The sequence below is a fragment of the Phocoena sinus genome, chromosome 17, assembly GCF_008692025.1.
Source record: "Phocoena sinus isolate mPhoSin1 chromosome 17, mPhoSin1.pri, whole genome shotgun sequence".
In the NCBI taxonomy this organism is placed as follows: domain Eukaryota; kingdom Metazoa; phylum Chordata; class Mammalia; order Artiodactyla; family Phocoenidae; genus Phocoena; species Phocoena sinus.
The window spans coordinates 60,217,939-60,239,037 of NC_045779.1; the positions used below are offsets into that span (position 1 = coordinate 60,217,939).

At 38.7% G+C, this 21,099-nt stretch overlaps 1 protein-coding gene across 8 annotated transcripts in view; it reads right to left on the bottom strand.

Moving 5' to 3' along the window:
• The window catches only part of ENPP2 (ectonucleotide pyrophosphatase/phosphodiesterase 2), a 107,146-nt gene that overhangs the window by 61,837 nt on the left and 24,210 nt on the right, over positions 1–21,099 (bottom strand). For 4 of the 8 annotated variants that reach the window (XM_032610580.1, XM_032610581.1, XM_032610579.1 and 1 more), the window contains exons 1-3: positions 13,759–13,834; positions 13,435–13,537; positions 3,719–3,874 (exon numbers count right to left, since the gene is read on the bottom strand). In XM_032610580.1, coding sequence (XP_032466471.1) covers positions 3,719–3,874; positions 13,435–13,537; positions 13,759–13,791 — 292 coding nt within the window. In that variant the 5' untranslated portion in view covers positions 13,792–13,834. Of the gene's footprint in view, positions 1–3,718; positions 3,875–13,434; positions 13,538–13,758; positions 13,846–21,099 lie in introns of those variants that run through there. The other 4 variants (XM_032610578.1, XM_032610573.1, XM_032610575.1 and 1 more) reach the window with 2 other exon arrangements.

Genomic DNA, 21,099 nt, shown 5'->3' on the forward strand with positions numbered 1-21,099 from the left:
AGATATGACGAGTATAAAGGTATACTAAAAACGTTCACAGCTCTAAGCATTGACCAAACTGTGGCCCTACCCACAATCAGAGGTCAGAGCCCTTTTTTCAAGGAGGTCAATCGCTAGGTTACAGATTTCTATCTGAGCATACTTGATTGGGAGCTCACACTCAACTCTACCAAGAAAATATCTTCGGAAAAGTAATATTTTTATTTTAAAGAGTGTGCTGTACTTTTTGTGTGACTTTTCACCTGCTAGACTGTAAGCCCCATGGAAGGAAAAATCACATCTCTCCTTTCACCGCTATATCCCCAGTACCTGAGTCTATCTACCTGGCACACGCCAGGTAGTCCATGAACATTTATTCAATCTAATTGAGAATTACCATGAAAATAAAATATGACTCTTTAAATTTGGGGTTGCTGTATTGAGAAAATTCAGAGTTAATTCATTTATTCAATAAATACATCTACTATATTTTCCGTGTTCTAGGTGCTGGGGAGGTAGTGAAGAACAAGGTCTTGTCTTCATGGAGCTTCCATTCCAATTGGGAAAGACAGACCATAAGCAAGTAAACTAGTCGATGAGATGATTTCAGCGTGTGCTAAGTGCTGTGAAGGAAATAACAGGATGGCGTGGATAGTGAGTGACAGGGGTGGGCCCGGTCTACTTGACATAGAATGGTCAAGAAATGCTTCTCTGAGCTAAAGGACACTTCAGGTCTTCACCTCTTAAAACATGTCATAAGTGGAAAGCAATGATTTTAGAAAGCAGTGCTGACTGACATCTATACACTAATATGTATAAAATAGATAACTAATAAGAACCTGCTGGGGCTTCCCTGGTGCTGCAGTGGTTGAGAGTCCGCCTGCCGATGCAGGGGACACGGGTTCGTGCCCCGGTCCGGGAAGATCCCACATGCCGCAGAGCGGCTGGGCCTGTGAGCCATGGCCGCTGAGCCTGCGTGTCCAGAGCCTGTGCTCCGCAACGGGAGAGGCCACAGCAGTGAGAGGCCCGTGTACCGCAAAAAAAAAAAAAAAAAAAAAGAACCTGCTGTATACAAAGTAAATTAAATTTAATTTAAAAAAAGAAAAGAAAGCAGTGCTGCTCCTTAATAATATTCTACCTAGAGATACTACAGCTATGTGAATAAATGGATAAGGGGATAATAGCTGCCATACTAGAAAACAACACAACTACTGTCTAGTTTCCATTCTTTTAGAATTACCTTTGCATCCTGATTCCATTCTCTGATCTTTTTTTAATATCCCCTATTTCCACTGCCTTCTCTTCCCAACCAGAATAAATGCTTGGAATTCTCTCGCCCAGGGTATGCTATTCCCAATGGTTAGCAATTTTCCAAGGTTACTTTGACTGATAGAGGTCATGCGAGTCCTTTTCCTCAATTCAGAGATAACTCTATCAAACAGTATTCCTCTCCTAGCTTATTCCTCCCTAGTTCCATAAGAAAATCCCTTTGCTCACAAAACAGCATCACTATTAACAAGCTAGGTTTATTGAGAAATTACTAACTTTGGATAAGAATGAAATTTTTAAAAATTCAGTGAACTACAAGTAAGGTATGATTCAGTCAGCTGTATAATTTTCAAAGCAAATATGGGAATAAACACAAAAAACACTGAACTTTATTGGATAACAAGAAAGCTACCTATCAGAAAAATATTATTTAAAATGAGAACATGCTGAAAAGGGAGTGCTGAAAAGCTCTTGTGCCCTTTGAGAGAAATATCAACTTTGAGAAGTGTAATTCTGTAATATATATTTAAATTTTAAAAATGCATATATGCTTTGATCCCCAAATCCCATTCCTCAGAATTTATCTCAAGGAAAATAGGCAAAAATACGAATATGTATGAAAAATATTCATTGATACATTGTTCATAATAGCAAAAATTACCAGACCATAAATGCTGATCAGTTACTCAATGAAGTAGGCTGCATCTGTCCAATAGAATACAATGTAGGCATTCAAAAGGGGGATGTGTACAAAGGTACACAAATACAGATACACCTCACACAGGCATAAATACACACATGTATAAATGTGTACACACATTCTAAACACACACCCAGTCTCAGAGTTTACATTGAAACATTGATTGTGCTTATCTCTAGAGAGTGCTGTGTCAGCATAGTAGAATCTCAGAGATTTCTGTTTGCTCCTTCAACCTTTTGTTATTATTTTATATTTTATTCTTCCACATTTGGCCTTGTTCATTTCCACAGGGAAACGAACTACTTTAAAGTGTTATTATAACCCATATTTATTAAACTTGGGAAGAAAGGCATGAGCTACATTCAGAGAGAGCTAACCTAAAGGCAGGAGATCCATTAAACTTTGCAAGGAGCTCCAAGATCAGGAATCTGGAGGGCTGAGATGACGTGTCGGGGACAAGATACTCAAGGTAGAGAGGAAACACACAACATTAGTTAGTTCCTCAGTGCCAAGCAAATACAGACCGCTTGTTTGAAATAACACTTTAGAGCCAAAAACTCTCCTGGAACATCTGTTCCATCCATATATTCAGGTTACAAGCTTCTCAGCATTTAAGTTTACAAACCCACAACTAAGGAAGCTGGGAGAAGTTCCAAAGGAAAGTAACCCAAAAAATGGCCAAATGTTTGGAAAATGTATTATGCAAAAAAACAGCCTAATAAAATTCTTATTATCTGGGGCGGAAAACAAACAAATCAGAACTAGTAAGGGGGTTGACGTAGGTTTTCATGTAAATCAGCGGCTATTTCTTTAGTAAAGGAGAGTAATGTCTCTGTTTCTCATGATGTCATTAGAAAACTCAGACTAATGTTAATGATAATATAAGTCAGATTTTTGAAAGAATCATCTAACCATAAATGTCTGCAAACAGGTAATAATTTATCAAGAGAGCTGTAGAATCATTGTATCTAATGGTGTTAAGAGCAGGGTTGCTCATCACCTTTCCCAGAAAGTTTGAACGTGATGTTGCCCAGAGGCATGATGGATAGCCTATAAGGTATCTCAAAAGTCCCCTCTAAAGTGTTAGGCTTCGGAAACAGAGCAGGTAGAATGGCAGGAGTCTCCAAAGTGCTTCTTCTCAACTCATGTACATTCACTCAGAGGCCTGTATATTCTACTGACTCTTCCAATAGGGAAGAAATGTAAAGAAAGGTCAGGAACCTGTAGAGGAAGATCTGAGAGCTGCCTTGAGCACGCGACCCTGAGTAGAATTCCATAACAATTTTCTACTTGCACTGAGAACAGGGAATGACATCAAAGTAGTATAGTAGTAGACTATAAGATGAAATAAAACAAACGTTAGAAACTGGGCAGGCAAACGAAAAAATTAAAGTTGAAACAACAACAACAAAAAAACCCCAACACTTTAAGAATGTGCACAGTTTCAGCCCAGGTATCCTCGCAGTGAATGAGGGAATTGACAGCAAGAGACAGAAATGATAAAGATGAAAAAAAAAAAAAGCCGGCCACAAATACTTCCAAAACTAGCAAATAATGACTGCAGCTGCAAAGAACCATCATTGGGTGGGCGTTATGTGGACACAACAGTCACATAGGGTGTGCTCATAATAAAACTGATAATCATTCAAGAAACAAAACTAAAACTCACGGTTTGGTTTGGCCAAAGCAGAATGGCAATGGCAGGGTGTACAACAGCAGGGGGTCTTAAGCCATCTAATCAAGGCTAGAGAAGACTCAAAAGTTACACACCTGTCTTCAGACAAAGCTCATCAAAGTCATGGCAGCAACTGCTGTAGCTCTTACACAGGTTGTCACACCGACAATCAGGGGGTCCAACCTCTTGAAGTTCAAAGCATCTGCCCTTGCAAGATCCAGAGGTGTTGGTCCAGGGGGAGTCTGATAACACTACAAGATACAAGAGACAAAGGCAATGGGATTAGGGAATGGGTTATGTTGCTATGGAGGGGTGACCCTGTGTAGCAATACAATGCGGTGATGCAGTCAGGCTCTGACTGAGCAGCCGGATCCATCACCTGCCGTCTATGTACCTTCAGCAGGTTCCTTGTTCCAGTTTCTTCATCTGTAGAGTGGAGGATTAATAGAAGCAACTCGAGGTTACAATGAGAATTAAATGAAACAAACCATGCAAAACACTGAGCAGGGTGTCAGCCATGTAGAAAGTAACAAATGTTGGCTATTGGTTTTACTACTGTTTACAATGATTATTACCACAAACATGAGGGTTAGTTTCTCTGTGGATGCTGTGATGCCAACAGAGAACAGAACTTTGAAGTATATACTTAGAAAGAAGAGTTCGTTCCCCTATTCAAATATCCATAGCTTTTGTAAGGAAAATTGAGCCTAAATGTTCTGAGAACAGTCTGAACAGATGGGATTGGAATAGAAGACTCTTAAGATCTCTTCCAGCCATAAAATCTACACCTATTACTAGGGTTACACAAACACAAACTCTACAGTCTCGGCTTTTCAAACATAAATCCTCCTACATTATCTTCATATGATATGATTGTATATCTAGAAATCTCAAGAACCGACTAAAAATTTTAGGAAAAAATAATTCAATGAGATAAAAATTCCACAAATTTGTAAAATACAGGCAATATAAGTTCAAAAATTAAATGGAAGTTCCATTCATCATAGTACCTAAAAGGTAAAATATCTAGGTATAAATTTAATAGGATGTTTAGAACCTACATGAAGAACACAGTAAAACTCTACAAAAAAAGATATTTTAAAAGATTTAATTAAATGGTAAAACATACCATCTTGGAGGTAAAAATATCAATATTACAAAAATGTCGGGAATTCCCTGGTGGTCCAGTGGTTAGGACTCTGTGCTTTCACTGCTGAGGACCCAGGTTCAATTCCTGCTCAGGGAACTAAGATCCCAGAAGCCATGGCACAGCCGAAAAAAACAAAAACAAAACAACAACAACAACAAAATGTCAGTTCTTCCTAAATAAACTTAAAGATTCAATGCAATCACAATAAAAATACAGAAAGGAATTCTTGAAACTTGAGAGGATATTAAATGCTTATCAAAAATAAATCTATGAAAACAAAAAACACTGAAAAGAAAGTAAAATATATTCTGAAGTTAAATAATTAAAACAGATTGGTTACAGAAAATAAGTAGATCAGTGCTGGGCACGAGGATGAGAAATAGGACCAAATATAAGAGAAGTGATTTTATAATGAAAATAACATTTTAAATCAGAGAAAGAAAGAAGGATTAATCAAGAAGTGAAAAAAAGATTTATCAGTAAGTAGTGCTGGGCTGACTGGAAAAATTAATCTGGATCCTCATCCTAGCTTACAAAATAATTAATTTCTGACGAATGGAAAGTATAAGCAGTGTCATACCTGTTGCTAGGAATGAAAATTTTTATTAAAAATTTTATACAATTTGGAAGTATCTATCAACACTATTAAATGCATATGAATCTTTCACCCAGAAATTCCACTACTAGGAATTTATCTCTCACATATATTTGCAAAAGTTTGCCAAGATACACGTACAAGAAAGAATCACTATCTCCATAAATGGAATATTGCCCAGCCCTTATAAAGAACGAGTCAGATCTGCATAGGCTAATATGGAAAGATCTACAAAACTGATAAACACATTTTTTTAACCAGCAAAGTACAGAAAACTGTTATAGTAGTAAATAGTACATATAATTGATATATTTTGTGTTAAAAATAGAGCCAATAAGGATAAAGATAAATATAAAATAAAAACAGAGGCCAGAGCTCGAGATGAGACAGAGGGTGAGAACAGAGGCATTGAGACACGGTGCCAGTATGAATAACCATGTTATCTTCACTGTAAGAAACTCCTACAGGAATTACCTTTGGGGAAAATGAGAAAGAGAGAAGAAGGAGACTTCTTACTTTTCTGCAGTTTGAAACGTCTAACATTTTACAAATGTCCTTTCGGGTTTTTGCTTGCTTACTTCTCTCTCTCATGTAGATATGTATACATGCATGTGAACATATGTGTATAAAGTATATGTTATATAATATTGATATATAAATATCCTAACAAATGTTATTTAAAACATGATATTTGTAATTTTATTTCCTTATTTACATTTACAAATTTTTCATTTTTTTATGATTAGTATTCATTACTTATAAAATCAAAACACCAGAGGCAGGGAGAGAACAGATGTTAAATGACATTTCTAGGTTCACCGAAGCCATTTATCTGAACATCCTGTTCATCCCTTAGTTCTTTGTCCTCTTTAAAGACAGAGTCACCCAATCCTCACCCGTATGGCATTAGATCAGTTCAACTAAAGCAAACAGATTCACTAGACCATGAGATGTGAAACGCTTTTGCATGGTTCATTCTGGGATCTTGAAATACATACAAAGCACACCAGTTCGGTTTAAGAAATAACGTCAGGTTTCCAATGCAATGCCTTACCTCTGGTTCCTAAACCACATTTTTCTATTGACTTTGGCCAACGAATCAACAGTGCATGCTGGACCCTAAGAAACTATGAGGGGAGGAGGGTTGAGAAGTGGAAAAAGGAAAAATAGAGAAATCCTATAGTAGAGATAAGAAAAAAGATAAAGATAAGAAAAATGCTTATAATTGAATTATTCCTTTTTTAAGGGTACTGCTTAGACAGAATCATTCCAACAGCCATCTAATAAATTCTGAGTAGTATTCATGCCTATGAGCTGCATACATAAATATGCTTGGCTACACTTATAGCTGAGATAATCAGAAGAGATCCAAAGGCACATTGTTTGTAGTTGTTTACTTGTCCTGGCTCCTCTTCTTCATAGCATCCCAGCCTGCATGTGAAATTTTCCTCCATTCATGCCCTTTGCTTTCCCCTCATCGTAATCTCTTTCTTCTTTCTTTCTTTCCTTTCAAAATATCTGTACAAAATTTTAGCCATTTTAAACCTTTCTTCATCCATTCTATCAACGTGATTTTTACTCTTTTCTTACAAAGTTGGTTATTCTCTAAGTTTATCCCTTACTTTGTCTTTGAAAATAATTGAATTTCCCTCAATAGCTTGCCCCTGTCAATTATAATCTTCCTTGCCAACCCTTAAACTGAAGACAGCTTTGTTAAGAAAGATTTGCCCTTACACTCATAATGCAAAGATACATCTCATAAAAGTACTCAAGATTGGGTTACCAACAGCTTTCAGATGAGAGTGAATTCCTGGGCCTATGTGGATTAGGGATACATATGACAAAATTCATTCTTGGCTGACTTGGATTCAGCTGACAATGGCAGGAAGAGAAATAGGAAGATAAACAATTGAGCCGTATACTTCTTCAAGTCCGATGAGCCCAAGAACTGAACTGCCGCAACTTTTCTAAGAAAATAAAGGGATAGAGTAGAACAAAGTTCGCTTTGCCTTTCCAGGGTCTATTCCGTCCCTGCCATCTTCTATCATAACAAGTTCTAGCGCTGCTTCTTTCTGTAGTTCTGTAATTCTTCCCCATGTGCTGGCTTTTTCATTTCATGCCGAGGTCCCATGTCCTTCTCCCACACCAGGCTAAGCACAGATTTTAGGACTTCTCTTTTTATTATACCTGATTGAATGATCAAATATGGAAAGATTCTCTGACTTACTTTGCCTGAATTCTAAAATCTGTAAAGCCTTCCTTTTCCAGACCTAATAAGCTCAAAACTAACAAGAAAGATAATGACAACATGAAACAAACAAACAAACAAAAAACTTGAAAACGATCAAGTCAGAAATCTGTGCTAGGTGCAATGGGGGTTTGAAATTTTGTATGAGGCATTTGCCAATTTAATAACATACTTAAATGGTGTTATTTTACTTCAAAGAAACTAGTCTGTTCCAGAATTTAAAAAATAAATGTTACAGATCTACACAGATGGAAGTTTTTTAAAAAATAGGGACTTTAAATTTTAAAATATGTGTGTAATGTACATGTATGATACGCATAAAACAATGTTATACATTTCTTTTTTTCACAGAAGCATAATTTCATGATTTAGGAAAAAAACACCAATATAAAACCTGATTTATTTCATTCAAATTCATAATTCTGAGAGAAACAAGTGAAATTATTTTTATTTCTTTAAGTAAAACCTTATTTCTAAACCATTCCATCTTACCGTATCAACACAGAGGTAGCATTGTGGAATTCTGGTGTCATTTATATACAGAAGAAATACTATTGATAATTTGATTAGACTATTGGAAAGAACCTAATTCATGACAAGAGTTGTGACCTAAACATTACTTCATCCTGGAGTCCCAATCATATTTCCCTTCTACTCTCTCTGCAAAATGGAAATTTTCAGATTTGGATGATGGCCAGTGAAGGAGGCTGTATTTAAGTTTGAAAACATTTAGCTCAGCATAAAGCTGGATGATTCTTCTAAGTTTTGTCTGCTCCTGCATTCAGAGTTTGTGATATGACACCCTCTCTGTTCCTCCCATCCTCCATGGTTCCCAGCCCTAGTATTTCCTGACAGTGAGAATAAAAGCTTGAAATGAAACAGACTGGTTATGTCGCCTCCTTTTCAAGGGCATTGAAACAGATCTGGTTCTCCTGTGTCTTCCTGCCCTGTCTGAAATATAAAATGCAAGGAAAGGAGGCAGACAACGTGAATGACACTCAAGATACCACCCAACTCCAGGATTTAATACTGTCTGATGCCTCTTCTGGAGTATATGATTCGTTCTTTCTGGTCATACCTTCCTGTACTGAAGTCATTTTTTCTTTTTGTTGTTTGTTTGTTTCTCTTTTTTTTTAATTTTTATTGGAGTATAGTTGCTTTACAATGTTGTGTTAGTTTCTGCCGTACAGCAAAGTGAACCAGCTATGTTATACATATATCCCCTCCTTTTTGTATTTCCTTCCCATTTAAGTCACCACAGAGCAGCGAGTAGAGTTCCCTGTGCTATACAGTAGGTTCTCATTAGTTATCTATTTTCTATGTAGTAGTGTATATAGGTCAATCCCAATCTTCCCAGTTCATCCCACCCACCCCTTCCCCCCTTGGTGTCCATACATTTTGACCTTATCCCTTAGAAAGCAGCACTTACAAACAGGCCTACATGTCTGCATCTCTTCTTCCTAAATACATCACTTTCTATAAATACCTATTACTTAGGCATCACTATTCTCTCCTCTTCACAGCTTCCGAACCAGATTTCATAGACAAGTTTTTAAATAAATAGGTCCACCTGGGAAGTTTTCAAACACCCGTACTTTCAATGTGTTTTTAAATACAACATCCTCATGTAGAAAGACCTCATAAACTACAAGAAGACAGATTTCTAGATGACTTGAATGAAATTTAAGACTTTAATTTCACTTATAAACCACTCAAATAGCATTTATGAGAGTAGTCAGTAGTGTAAGTCTGAATGATTTACAAATCTGCTACCAAACAATGAAACATCATTTTATATAGCAGGTATTGTCAACTTGATAGGGTAAAAATTTAGACACTGACCTTCAAACAAAAGTGGAGGTAAATTAAGTGTATCATCATATACTTAACACTTTATATTCTCATCAGTCTTAGCATGGCATTTTGTTCTAAAAAATCTTTTCGGATAAAGAGGCAACATTACCCCCATTTTCCTGGTTGGAAGAGAAGAGCTCTAGGCCTAACTTGAGTTAGCAAAGGCCTAGCTGCAATTTCAGATCATCTGACTATAACTACAATGCCATTTTCATTAACAAAGGATTTTTCAAATTATGTACATAAGTTCTGAATTGTAGATGTTCTTTTTAAGACATGATCTTGGAAGATATATTCTATTTGAATTCTATTGAAGATGGAGATTTCAGGTTAATGCAACAAGATAGAAGATTCCGTATCGTTTTTAAGATAAATGAAAAACCACTGCACCAAAGCACCAATTAACAATGAACTGAAAAATCCATGCCCTCCTTAAATTCTAATTCAAATTATTTCATTCCATTGACTTAAACTCCCTCTGATTTCTACACTAGATTTAACATAAAATCCCATGACGTGATAGTCCCCTTAATTTTCCTTGCAGAGTAATGACTGATATATCTGTCAGCTTTGCAGTTCCTACATGCTGCCACCCTATCATTTAAGTGACTTTTCATTGTAGAATGAGGACTGAGCTTCCCAGTCCGTATTAGCCAGTTATTCACAAGCTTATAAACTTCCCTTTGTCTTTCAAGTATTAACTTGCTTCTCTCAGAGGATATCCCATTTCCACCTGGAGACTGGAAGAGTACGTATCACCAACTTCAGTGAAATAGACTCTACCACCACACCACAAACATACACATATGCACATTACATGAGTGCGCACACACTTGTATACACATAAATTCGCTTGCAATTTTAAAGGTAAATCAAGCCGGCTACATCAGATGTATGTGACAAGGATGTCAAACTGAATTGTGCATATTCTTTACATTCTCTTTGAAAAGTTATTCCAGCCATCTCATTTACCTGATGGCCCATTACATTTACCCAACAGAATTATAATTACCTCTGCTCATTTCATATCTTCTAATAAATCTATAGATCTTCTATGATCTGGTAGAAGAAATCCTATTCTACCATGATTTCCAGTAGATCCCAACATCCTAACAAAAAATCCAGCTAACAAGTGTGCTAGTTAATTAATTATAACAGTTGGCACTGCCACAGCCTTGAAACTTAACACCTCAGTCTGTAGTACGGCAGCGAGGGTGTGTGTGAATGTAAAATATTCTCAGTTACGGCTGAGGATTCTGAGGACCTACATTTGCTCAACAAAAAACTGAACGCTTGTGAATGAGAGGTCTTGCTCCGGTCAGTCTGAAGCTGGCCGTATGTCAATACCCTTTATGTTCCTTCTTTTTGGTGGAAAGATCTCGAAGCATCTAGCTTCCCAGGATTTCTCTGGAACATGAAAGCATTGTTGAAGATAAGCGTAGCAGCCTTTCCTCCTAGTACCTTGTTCTAATACATAAGTAATCGTTCACCCAGTGTTTTCCGATGTGTAGGCTTTGCTGACAGAATAACCAACTATATGTGTCATTTCAGGCACATATAACATTTAAAAAGATGAAAATGCTTAAATTCTCTGCACTATGCTCTCACTCAGTTTCCAAAGTACATCTTGGTCTTTATTCAGGAGAAATCATCCACAGTGCCTAGACAGCCGGTAAGCTATATCAACAGAAAATTTAAAATAAAAAGTGTCAGGTACACCAAAATCCCAAAACTCAGACTTAAATGGCATTGTGTCCCAAGACTAATACTTCTTAGCCGTAGAATTTTCACTAATAAATTTTTTTAGAAGATACCATAAAGGCTGAAAATAATCAATGATTTAATTAAATAATTCAAGAAGCAAATATTTTGTAGTATGTTTAAGATCACTTCGATTTATAGATGATAATTTAGATTATATTATTTTTCCAGAAGTAGCATTGACTCATTAGTTCTTATAGTTGTTCTTAATACTATATGGAGATAATTTATTATACACAAAATATATTCAAGGATTAGTAAATCTGGTCTATATTTTTCAAGTTCTCCTGAAGAGAGCACACACATTCAAAAGGCAATGAAACAGAGTGGACAGAATCATGGGCTTTTTTTTTTTCAAATCCAGAATGAAAATTAAAAATCATCTAGGCCTGTGCCTTGTCGTACAACTAAGGAAGCAGAATTCATAAGTGACTTCCCCAAGACGGCCCAGCAAGTGATACAGATCCGGGGTGCCAGTCCAGGACTTTCATGACCATTTTCCAAAGAAGTCAACTTTGAAAATAATGGGTGACTTGATTTTACAACGTTCATCAGGGAAATCACTTTTAATATCAGTTTTAGCCAAAGTAATATATTAATGCAATACAGGAAAAAAGTTCCTTTAGGGTCCATTGGAAAGAACCAGCAGTGGGCTCTCAAGATGTTAGCTTGCCCACGTGACCAAACTAAGGATCCAGTTCCCCCCTTCCAGTCTGAACAGTTACAGTCAGTGTGAATGGGAGTTATACTTGTCTGGAAAAGAAGTCTTTGAAGAGAGCATTTGCTATCAATCAAAACAGAATTCTCCAGCCTAGTGATCTACTTTCCTCCCCTTCCCCAACAGAAGACAACTCATTCTGTCCATTTGGCTCCCTGGGGGTGCAAGTTTTTTTTTCCGGTACGTGGGCCTCTCACTGTTGTGGCCTCTCCCGTTGCGGAGCACAGGCTCCGGACGCGCAGGCTCAGCGGCCATGGCTCACGGGCCCAGCCGCTCCGCGGCATGTGGGATCTTCCCGGACCGGGGCACGAACCCGTGTCCCCTGCATCGGCAGGCGGACTCTCAACCACTGCGCCACCAGGGAAGCCCAGGGGTGCAATTTTTTATGATCTATTTTCTCACTTTTCACCCCAAGCACACCCCACTTGGACTCACTAAACTACTTCTAATATAATTTTTTCACCCTTACTCAAAAGTTACTTGCTTGATGTAAGGAAGACTCAGTATTCCATCAATGTATGGATCACGACTTGGCTAATAAGTGCTCATGCTGGCTAAACAGAGACAGGTGAGAGTCTCTTATGAGTCAGGTCAAGAAATACAGTGCAGAGAAACACAAAATGCACAGGAGGGCCGACGAACCTGCTGAGATGTCAGGAAGAGTCAAGAAAAGATTGCCCCATAGAGTACCCATGACTTCATATGTGATTTTTATTCATAAAACCATCGGCAGCTCCAACTTCCAGGAAATTAACCAACTCATTACTTAAGACCTGGTCAGTTGAGCCCCTCCATCTGCACAAGGAGCTCCGTCATAAGAATTCCCACACTGCTTATGGCACAGTGTATTGTGAAAGAGAACTCTCTCACTTCAGCTCTATTACTTAAGTCAAGGCACACTATTAAAACTTACCCCTCCTCAGTCCAAAAGAAAAATCAGTGAGTGCAACTCAATCTTGTAAGCTCTTCTAGGCACCTCCTCTCTTTTATATTTTTCCTGTTCTAGGTAAATCTTAATCTCATAGCCCTGAAGTTTCACAAAGAGAGTTCCCTGCCTTTTTTACTTCCATTCCTATTTTTCTCTAGGTTAGAACTTTCTGGAAGCAAATACTACATCTCATACCACATGACGATCAATCAAATTCCTGTATCTTTAATATTAAGCCAGCACCTGTTCTCACCACTTCTGTTTCAGCCTTGTCAATTCACAAGAGCTTTAATATTATCTCAACATTTAGAAATTTCAGAGGACAGAGATTTAAACAGCCAGTGATCTAGCATGAAGAGATCATAAGTGTTCTCTCATTGAACCACATTATCCTATCTGAATTACACACAGAGCTGCTTTTATTCCAGAGACATCTAGGACTAAAGTAGTTACACTTCAAGATCAGTTTAAAGATGAATTTCTTAATGAGCTGACATCGATGACCCAATGTATAAAATTTTTTAAAGACTGAAAATGGGAATAGTTGCTACACTTACCTGTAGGAGGGCCTTCATCCCATCCTTCTGCCCTCTTAATTCGATTTGCTGTGAATCCTAAGCAGAGATTGACCCCAACAGCAAAAGTGAACAGGGATATTGCCTAAGGGAATAAAGAGCTCAAATTGTCAATGCAGCCAGAGAAGCCTAAATCAGATTCCAGGAAGGCAAAATGCAAATGCCTTCAACATCACCACCCAATCTCACAACTTCCCAAAGGCACCATACAGCGCTGTCTTCATTTTAGAAACAAAAAGAAAATTCAAAATCAGGAAGCAGCTCTGAAAACCAAGGCTTGCCCGTGGCATTCTGTCATTCTCCTACCTGATACAGCTTGCAGGAGTTTCTCCTGGCCATGGCAGAGGGTTCTTGGAAAGCCTTTTGCAGTGTGTTCTGTTTGCCTACACTGAATGCACTGCTTTTTGGGGCTCTGAGTCCAGTCTATTAACTACAAGTAATCCCACCTGGGAGGTTGACAGGCTCCTCTGATTTGTCCACAGCTTGATTTCATCACAGTTTGTTCACAAATCGCAGCTCTGAGCATAAGAAGCTTGAAATATCCCTCTCCTTCTCTCCACCCCCTATCTGTCCCTCCCCTGACACACAGATACTTTCATGTGGTTTCCTCCGGTAACATAAGGGTTTCTTATGTCGCTGTAGCCAATAACACTGCATGTTCATTTTTCTTCCCTCCTAAAAGCATGGTTTTAAAAAAAGAAACCAAATGCATTTTATCCGATAAAAATGAAACAGAGCCATAAAAGGGTTTCTACACGCCGTAAGCTTTTAAGGTTTACAATGTAGTCAACCCCACGACTTCATTTTTTTAAGGAACGTTTTATAATTTATAAACCTAACTTCCTCTGTCTTGCCTATTTATTTATTTTTCTGGCCGTTTAAACGACCCTGTCCCTTTTGCCACATTCTCAGCTCCTCCCGACTCCTCAAATATTTCCCACGATGACATCTCCCACGATTGTAACTAAACACAAGAGATAGCACTGTTTCCCCATGCCGTTGTTAGAGTTTAGAGAAGTCACTTTTATCAAAATACTGGGAGTGTCAAACTAAGCAACACAGTTCTTCTGCCCGGTGAGGAGGGACAATATAACTTCACGTCTCTCTGCCTCTTCCTCCCGAAAAAACTGTCAGCTTGGGTTTGGGGTTTTTTTTTTTGGTTTTTCTGCTTTTGTTTTTGTGTGTTTGGAGGGGTGTGGGAGCAGCAGGGGTGGGATGGGAAAGCTTTATTAATGATTGAATTGAGGAAGGAAATCTCAATGGCAACAAGAATTTAGCTTTAAAGAATTGCTTCCCTAGGCTTTTCCCAGATAAATTATCATCTAGCCACCAAACACTGTGCCCTTTGATGCTATCGTGAGCATTAAAGTCTCTTTACTAACCTAGTTGGCAATCAGGAGACTCCTAAAAGAAATCAAGGCCTCAAAAGCTGAGAGCTCTTTAAATACTGTACACTTTTAGGATTCAAATGAGGGAGGAAAGCTTATCTTTGGATTTTCTCTGGCCGGACCCGGTGACCATGGTTCTTACACACAGCATATGTGCGTATGTAAACAAATACGGCGCTTACCATGCAACAAATTACTGAGGAAGCAGTGGCTCAGCTCAAATAAAACCTGATAGCACAAAAGCCAGAACTTGTTTATGGTGGATTGCACACTGGTCCTGGGTTTCATTAGATATTCTAGAATTTAGTAACAGCTAATTGAGCAAAAGAAAAAAAACACAGTGCCAAACTTTCAGCTGCCTTTCTAACGTCCTTTTCATTTCGCAGTCTTGCAGAGATGGCAGGCTTATGAATTTTTCTATAGAAGTCTCTTGCTTTGGTCTGTGTGCCATACTGAAATGATTTGGGGTCCTGCATTTAGCAAGGCTTATGAAAGATGTTAACCCCACGTAAGATGTTTTTTACTCCTTATGTTCAATTTCAAGATGCAGGCTTGCTTTTACAGAGGACAACTCTAAAGCTAAAAGGAAGATTTCAAGGCAGCCCTGTGACTGCGCTGTATGGCACAGCGTTCCAAAGGCGCTCCCCTGCCCTCGCCAATTTCCCCAGCCCTCACCGGAGTCCAGCAGATTTAGAATCTGTCTGACATTTGAGGGTAGAAATCCAGCATGAGGACAGTGAAGGCTCCCCTTGAAAAAAAAAATTAGACTCAGAAGCTGAACATTATCCATTAATTTTTTTTGACATGCAGAGTAGCTGTGCAGGGGGGGAAAAGTCTGAAGTGTAATAGCCAGGGTGATCCAGAATTGGCTTCTGTACAGCACTTGTTACCAATTATCTAAGAGGATTGAACTCAGCCATTATTTCTGTTAACCATCTGCCAAAGAACTTTATCTTCTACCAGGTCATTGTGTGCATGGAACACATTCACACAAACACGCACACACACACCCCATCTAACACAGTTACACAGGAGTTTCCTAAAAGACATCATTATAAATTAACTGTCAGTAGCATGACTAAAGTCCCCATCTTGGGCAACAAATCAAACACAAAATAAAATTACCCCTCATTATCTAAAATTGAGAAACCCCGAAAGACTGATAACGCATACTGCACGTCCAGAAACTCAACTAAAATGACTGAAATATAGTCTAAAGCCTTCTATAACAAAACCGAATCAAGAAAGTTCACCTGCTCTGGTATTTAAGATTTTTGGTATAAGGTCAACCATGGTTGGGGTCAGTAAACAAGAAAGTGTATGAGAAAGACTAAAATTAACTTTCAGCTTGGTTTATTAATCCAGCAATATCTCAGAGAACACTGCCCCCTGGCAGAAGAGAACCCAAACAAATCTGACAAGTCTCAGGCCCTAAAAATCATTCTGTGGTTCTCAAGTTTTATTGGGCATAAGAATGACGCTGGGGACTTGTTTAAAATGTTGATGCTTATGGTCTAAACCCCAAGATTCTGATTCATTAGTTCCAGGAGGTGGGGAGAAGAAAGGGGGTTTAGGAGCCAGACAAGAACTGACGCAATAGGCTATTCTGATGCAAGCAATGTAAGGACCACGTTCTGATACAAATCATGTAAGAACAGCAGAGCATTAGAATAAATTACTCTGAATCAGTTAATATCTGCCCTGAATGTTGACTTGCTTGATCTAATTCATAATGTAATTTTCATATAGCATTCACTACTAATTGGACATTAAAGTGTCAATCTCAATGACAAACCGTGGCTATTCCTCCATGGGGATCACCTCCAAACGGTAAGCAGCGGAATAGTATTTTATTTACTTTGCTGGTGGTACGAAGCAGCCGTGTGTGTATTGCTTAACTGCAATACAGTAGTTGCATTTATACAAATGCACAGGCCATCTTTTCATGAAACGCTTCTGTGAATCCTTGTTCCCAAGCCCTGATTACGGTAAGAGGGCTTGAGGTTAACAGTGAGATTTGAAAGATCTGTAATTGAGGGATGTCATTCTTGCCTCCTGCAGTAATTATGAAGCATTCATGAACGGATTCAAACTTTATCAATGTCCAGCTTCTCATTGTGCAAAATTAACTGCAATCATGGTGCCTTGACGACTTAATTCTAGTCCCAGGATACTTCTAAGACTATGGTGTTAGACGGTCACTGACCACCTTGATTTTCAGGGGTACCACTTAGCAGTCACTACAGCACACACACCAGGAAAGTAAGAAAACCGCACCCGTGTGTATTCTTCCTATCCTATTTTAAAACTCTTTAAGTCTTGTTTTTCAATTCTGCTGTGGTTGAGGACTATTAGAAAATTCAGAGTAAAAACCGGACAACAGTCTCTGCAAAAGGGACTTGCCAATCTAAATGGAGCAAAAACTCATGACAGCTAATAGAAAAACAAGCAGGCTCAATCGCTCCCACAACCCAGGACTGCCTGTATGTATAAAGTAGACACCACTTAAGAGTTTAAACCACAGAGGCAAAGTTTTATGGGTAATCTATGGTCCCAGGGGTTTCTCCAGTGGAGAAATAGCATACGCCGATTCAAATGAAAACAGTACTTGTGTTATTACTTATTACACAATTGAAAGCTGAAATCAACACTGTCACCTCTTTCAATGACATCAACTTATATCATACACTTCTATGCATTACATTTACTCCCAATGGTATCTAAGCATGAGCCCCTGCAACTGGAACACACTCTAAGAATATGCATTCATTGCACAAATGTTCATTAGCTCCTACTGTGTACCAAGCACTCTTCTGGGCACTAGTTCTACACGAGGAGCCAAACCAAACATAGTCCCCTGGCTGCATATCAATCAAATAGACACAGAAATAAATGTAAAACTGCAGCTGGGGCAAGCATAGACGTAAAGAAGTCTATGATGCTATGAGAACGTGTAATTCAGGTTTGATGGTCACGGAAGACTCTGAAAAGTGTCAGATGAGCCGTGATTTGAGGGATAGAGGGCAGTAACTAGATAAGAGAGGAGAAAAGGATTCTAGGTGGAGCGAACAGGAGCCGCAAAGGTTGTAGCCTGGAGACACCAGGCATCCACTAGAAGAGAAGACAGCCCGTTTGACTAGTTCAGGGAGATAAAAGGGAGCCTGCAGTGAAATAAGACTGGAGAGGTTAGTAGAGGTCAGTCCCTGTGGGGCCTCATCAGTCTTGTAGGGTGGTATAGTCTTTATCCTAAAAGCTTTGGAAAGCCTTTAAAGGGCTTAAGTCGGTGGAAGCTTAATTAGATATGAAGCATTAATCTCTGTACAGTGTGGTTATGAATTGGAGGGAGTCAAATGGATACAGTAGATTAGTTTGGAAACGACAGCAGTAATCCAGACAAAAGACACTGAGTGATATTTTGCACCAAGAAAATTATGGTGGTGGAGAGGCAGAAAACTGGGAGAGTTATAGGAAAAGGACTTGTTAGTGCATTGGGTATGGAGGTTGAGGGGCAGGCAGGCGTTAAATGTGATGACTCCTGAGTGAATGAATATGCAATGATCGTGATGACCAGTAAAGTCACTTCTTAAATTTTAATGGGATTATAAGAAAGACTTAGAGACATGTATCCACTTGCTAACACTCTAGAATTAAATAGTTAACATAAGGGATCTCGCTAATAGCTTTAAAACGTGTCAGTAGTCTTAAAAATCTTCTAAGGCAGTGGATTTAAAGTAAAGTTATAGTAGACTTGAAAACTTGAAAATACATTTATTCATAATTGAGGTTAAGAAGAATTACCCCCCAGGAAATAACTCAGCTTTGTTCCTAACCCTAGCTTATAATAAAACATTTTAAATCTCAAACTCAATTTAAGGCTTTTTTATTTTTTTTGGCTACTCTGAAACGTGCGTGTAAAAGTCCAGGTGAATGAAAGACGTTTGAGTCTACTTTGCCATGTGGACTGTGTAACATCTGAGCACGAATCGGTGGGTATGTGACTAGAGAAAATTGTTTTGCTAAAAGTATCAACACAAGGTTGAAAACGTTCAGCTTTTACCCTCCAGTCTCACACAAGCAGGCTGAGAAGCTGTTGCCAACTCCACTTGTAGATAAAGAGATGGAGGTAGGTGACATCTCAAAATGGTAGAATGAGTGACTGAGTTTCTAGAAACCACGCCTCCTAAGCCAGTTTGGTCCTCTTCCCCCTATAGCGTGATGTCTCTCTATGAGACCACACGAGGGCCTCAACTCGACACGTTCAAAACACAGTTACCTTAACAGCCACCCTGCTGTCCAACTTCTTTTCATGGAAACCTTAAAACCACTTTTTGTTCTACAATCCTTTCATCTCTTGTTTCTAATCAGAAACCATGTCTGCAGAGTCTCATTATTAATTACAATTATTACTATCCTTTATCAGAGCCTGCTGAGTGCCATTAATACCTAAATTATCTTTCTGTGTGATTACTTTTAGATTTATCTCTTCATCTTCATTCTTCTGGACACACATTAGAAGTTCATCTCATAACTATTCTTCCTGTGTGCCTTCTCTTCCCCCTCCAAACACCATTTCACTGAGGTCTCTCTTATCCAACTTGTAATTCACTTCCATTCCTTACCCAGAGAGCCCTGCATAAAATACAGGCAAATCTGATGATTTTCCCCCCAAGCTGAAAACCTTCCAGTAGCTTCCTATCACAGCAGTTCTCAAAGTGTGATCCCCAGGAGGGTCAGAATCACCTGGAAACTTGTTAGAAATGCAAATCCTTGGGTCTTACCTAAGAAACTCAGGGGTAGAGCCCAGAATCTATGTTTTAACAAGCCCATCTGGTGATTCTGCCGCAAATTTGAGAACCACTGACCTAGAGGATCAAATCCAAACTGCTTAGCAAGGTGCACAGGACCCTAAATCCAAAATTAAGCTCCCCGGACTCATATCCCAGCTCTACCACTGTTTAACTGTGAGACCTTACATGACCCTTAGGTGAATTACTTCCCCACCTTAAGACTCAGTTTTCTCATCTGTATCCAGCTCATAGGATTCTTAAGAACATTACATGAAATAATCCATGTAAATTGCCTAGCACAATGCCTGACACAGGAGAATGCTAAATAAAGGGTAAGTTTTCTTAATTTGAGAGCTATTTGCTATTCCCTGATTAAGCGGTGCTTTCCTACATCTTCGTTCTTTAATATACCTTGTTGTTTTAGCCTAGAATGCTCTTCTCCACCTACTCTCCCTGGCAAACTCCAACATATTCGTGAAGATTCAGGTCAGGTGTCACTCCTCTGTGGAGCACCCCCTGATTTTTCCCTTCCCGTGCGGAGCAATGGGCCTCCCATACTGTCTATAATCTCTTTTTAGGCATCTCTATCCCTTGTGGTCCTTCAAATGCAGGGACCAGTCATCCTTGCACTCCACAGAGCTTTGAATCTTTCCTGGGATATAACAAACAGACAATAAATGTTTGTCTAATGAAGCACTTGGCATCATGAAGTTTAAATTGGAACTTGAATTGAACTTGAATTCTTGCTCTCTTACTAACTAGCTGTGTCCCTTTAAGCCCATATTTATTCATCTGTAAAGCAGGATTATTGGGCTAACTCAGTGGTTTGAAACACTTTTTTAAGCATTAAAACCTTATTTTCAAATAAAATCTCAAAATGAATACCAACATCTAAATTTGGAGCTGCTCTAGTGCGAGTGGGAAGCCAGGATCCCATCTAAGCAGCCACCTCCCTTCTCTCTCTGGCACTTTCTCAGAAATGTGGAAATTCAAGGAGTACAGTTTGTAAAAACAAACAAAAACAATCAATAAGTAAGTTAATTCCACTACTTAAATACTTTTCTAAACCCTATCCTTTGTTGTAGTATTCACATACCTACACACACACCAAAATATGACCCAAATTACCCCCAAACCAGATCTTTCATTGATAAATGACAGAAACTTCACTCTAGTCAGACTCTTCTCCCCAGAAGTCCAAGCTAATTTCCACACTTCTCCTTATGCTACTTCTCAGCCCTGCTCCTCTTTCCATTGTGCTCATACAAATCTTAGTCAATCCATTCCTTTCCCTGAGGCTCAGCATCTTTACAAGAGCCCTCCTCACAACTGCAATACCCACTGTGCTATCCTCAAGAACCTATAGATTCTACCCAAAACATTTATCTCTTGTTCTTTAGTATTGCCTGCCTTATTTAAGTATTTCCTGTCTCAGCAATAAGAATATAAATCCCCAGAGAGTAGGGGAAAGA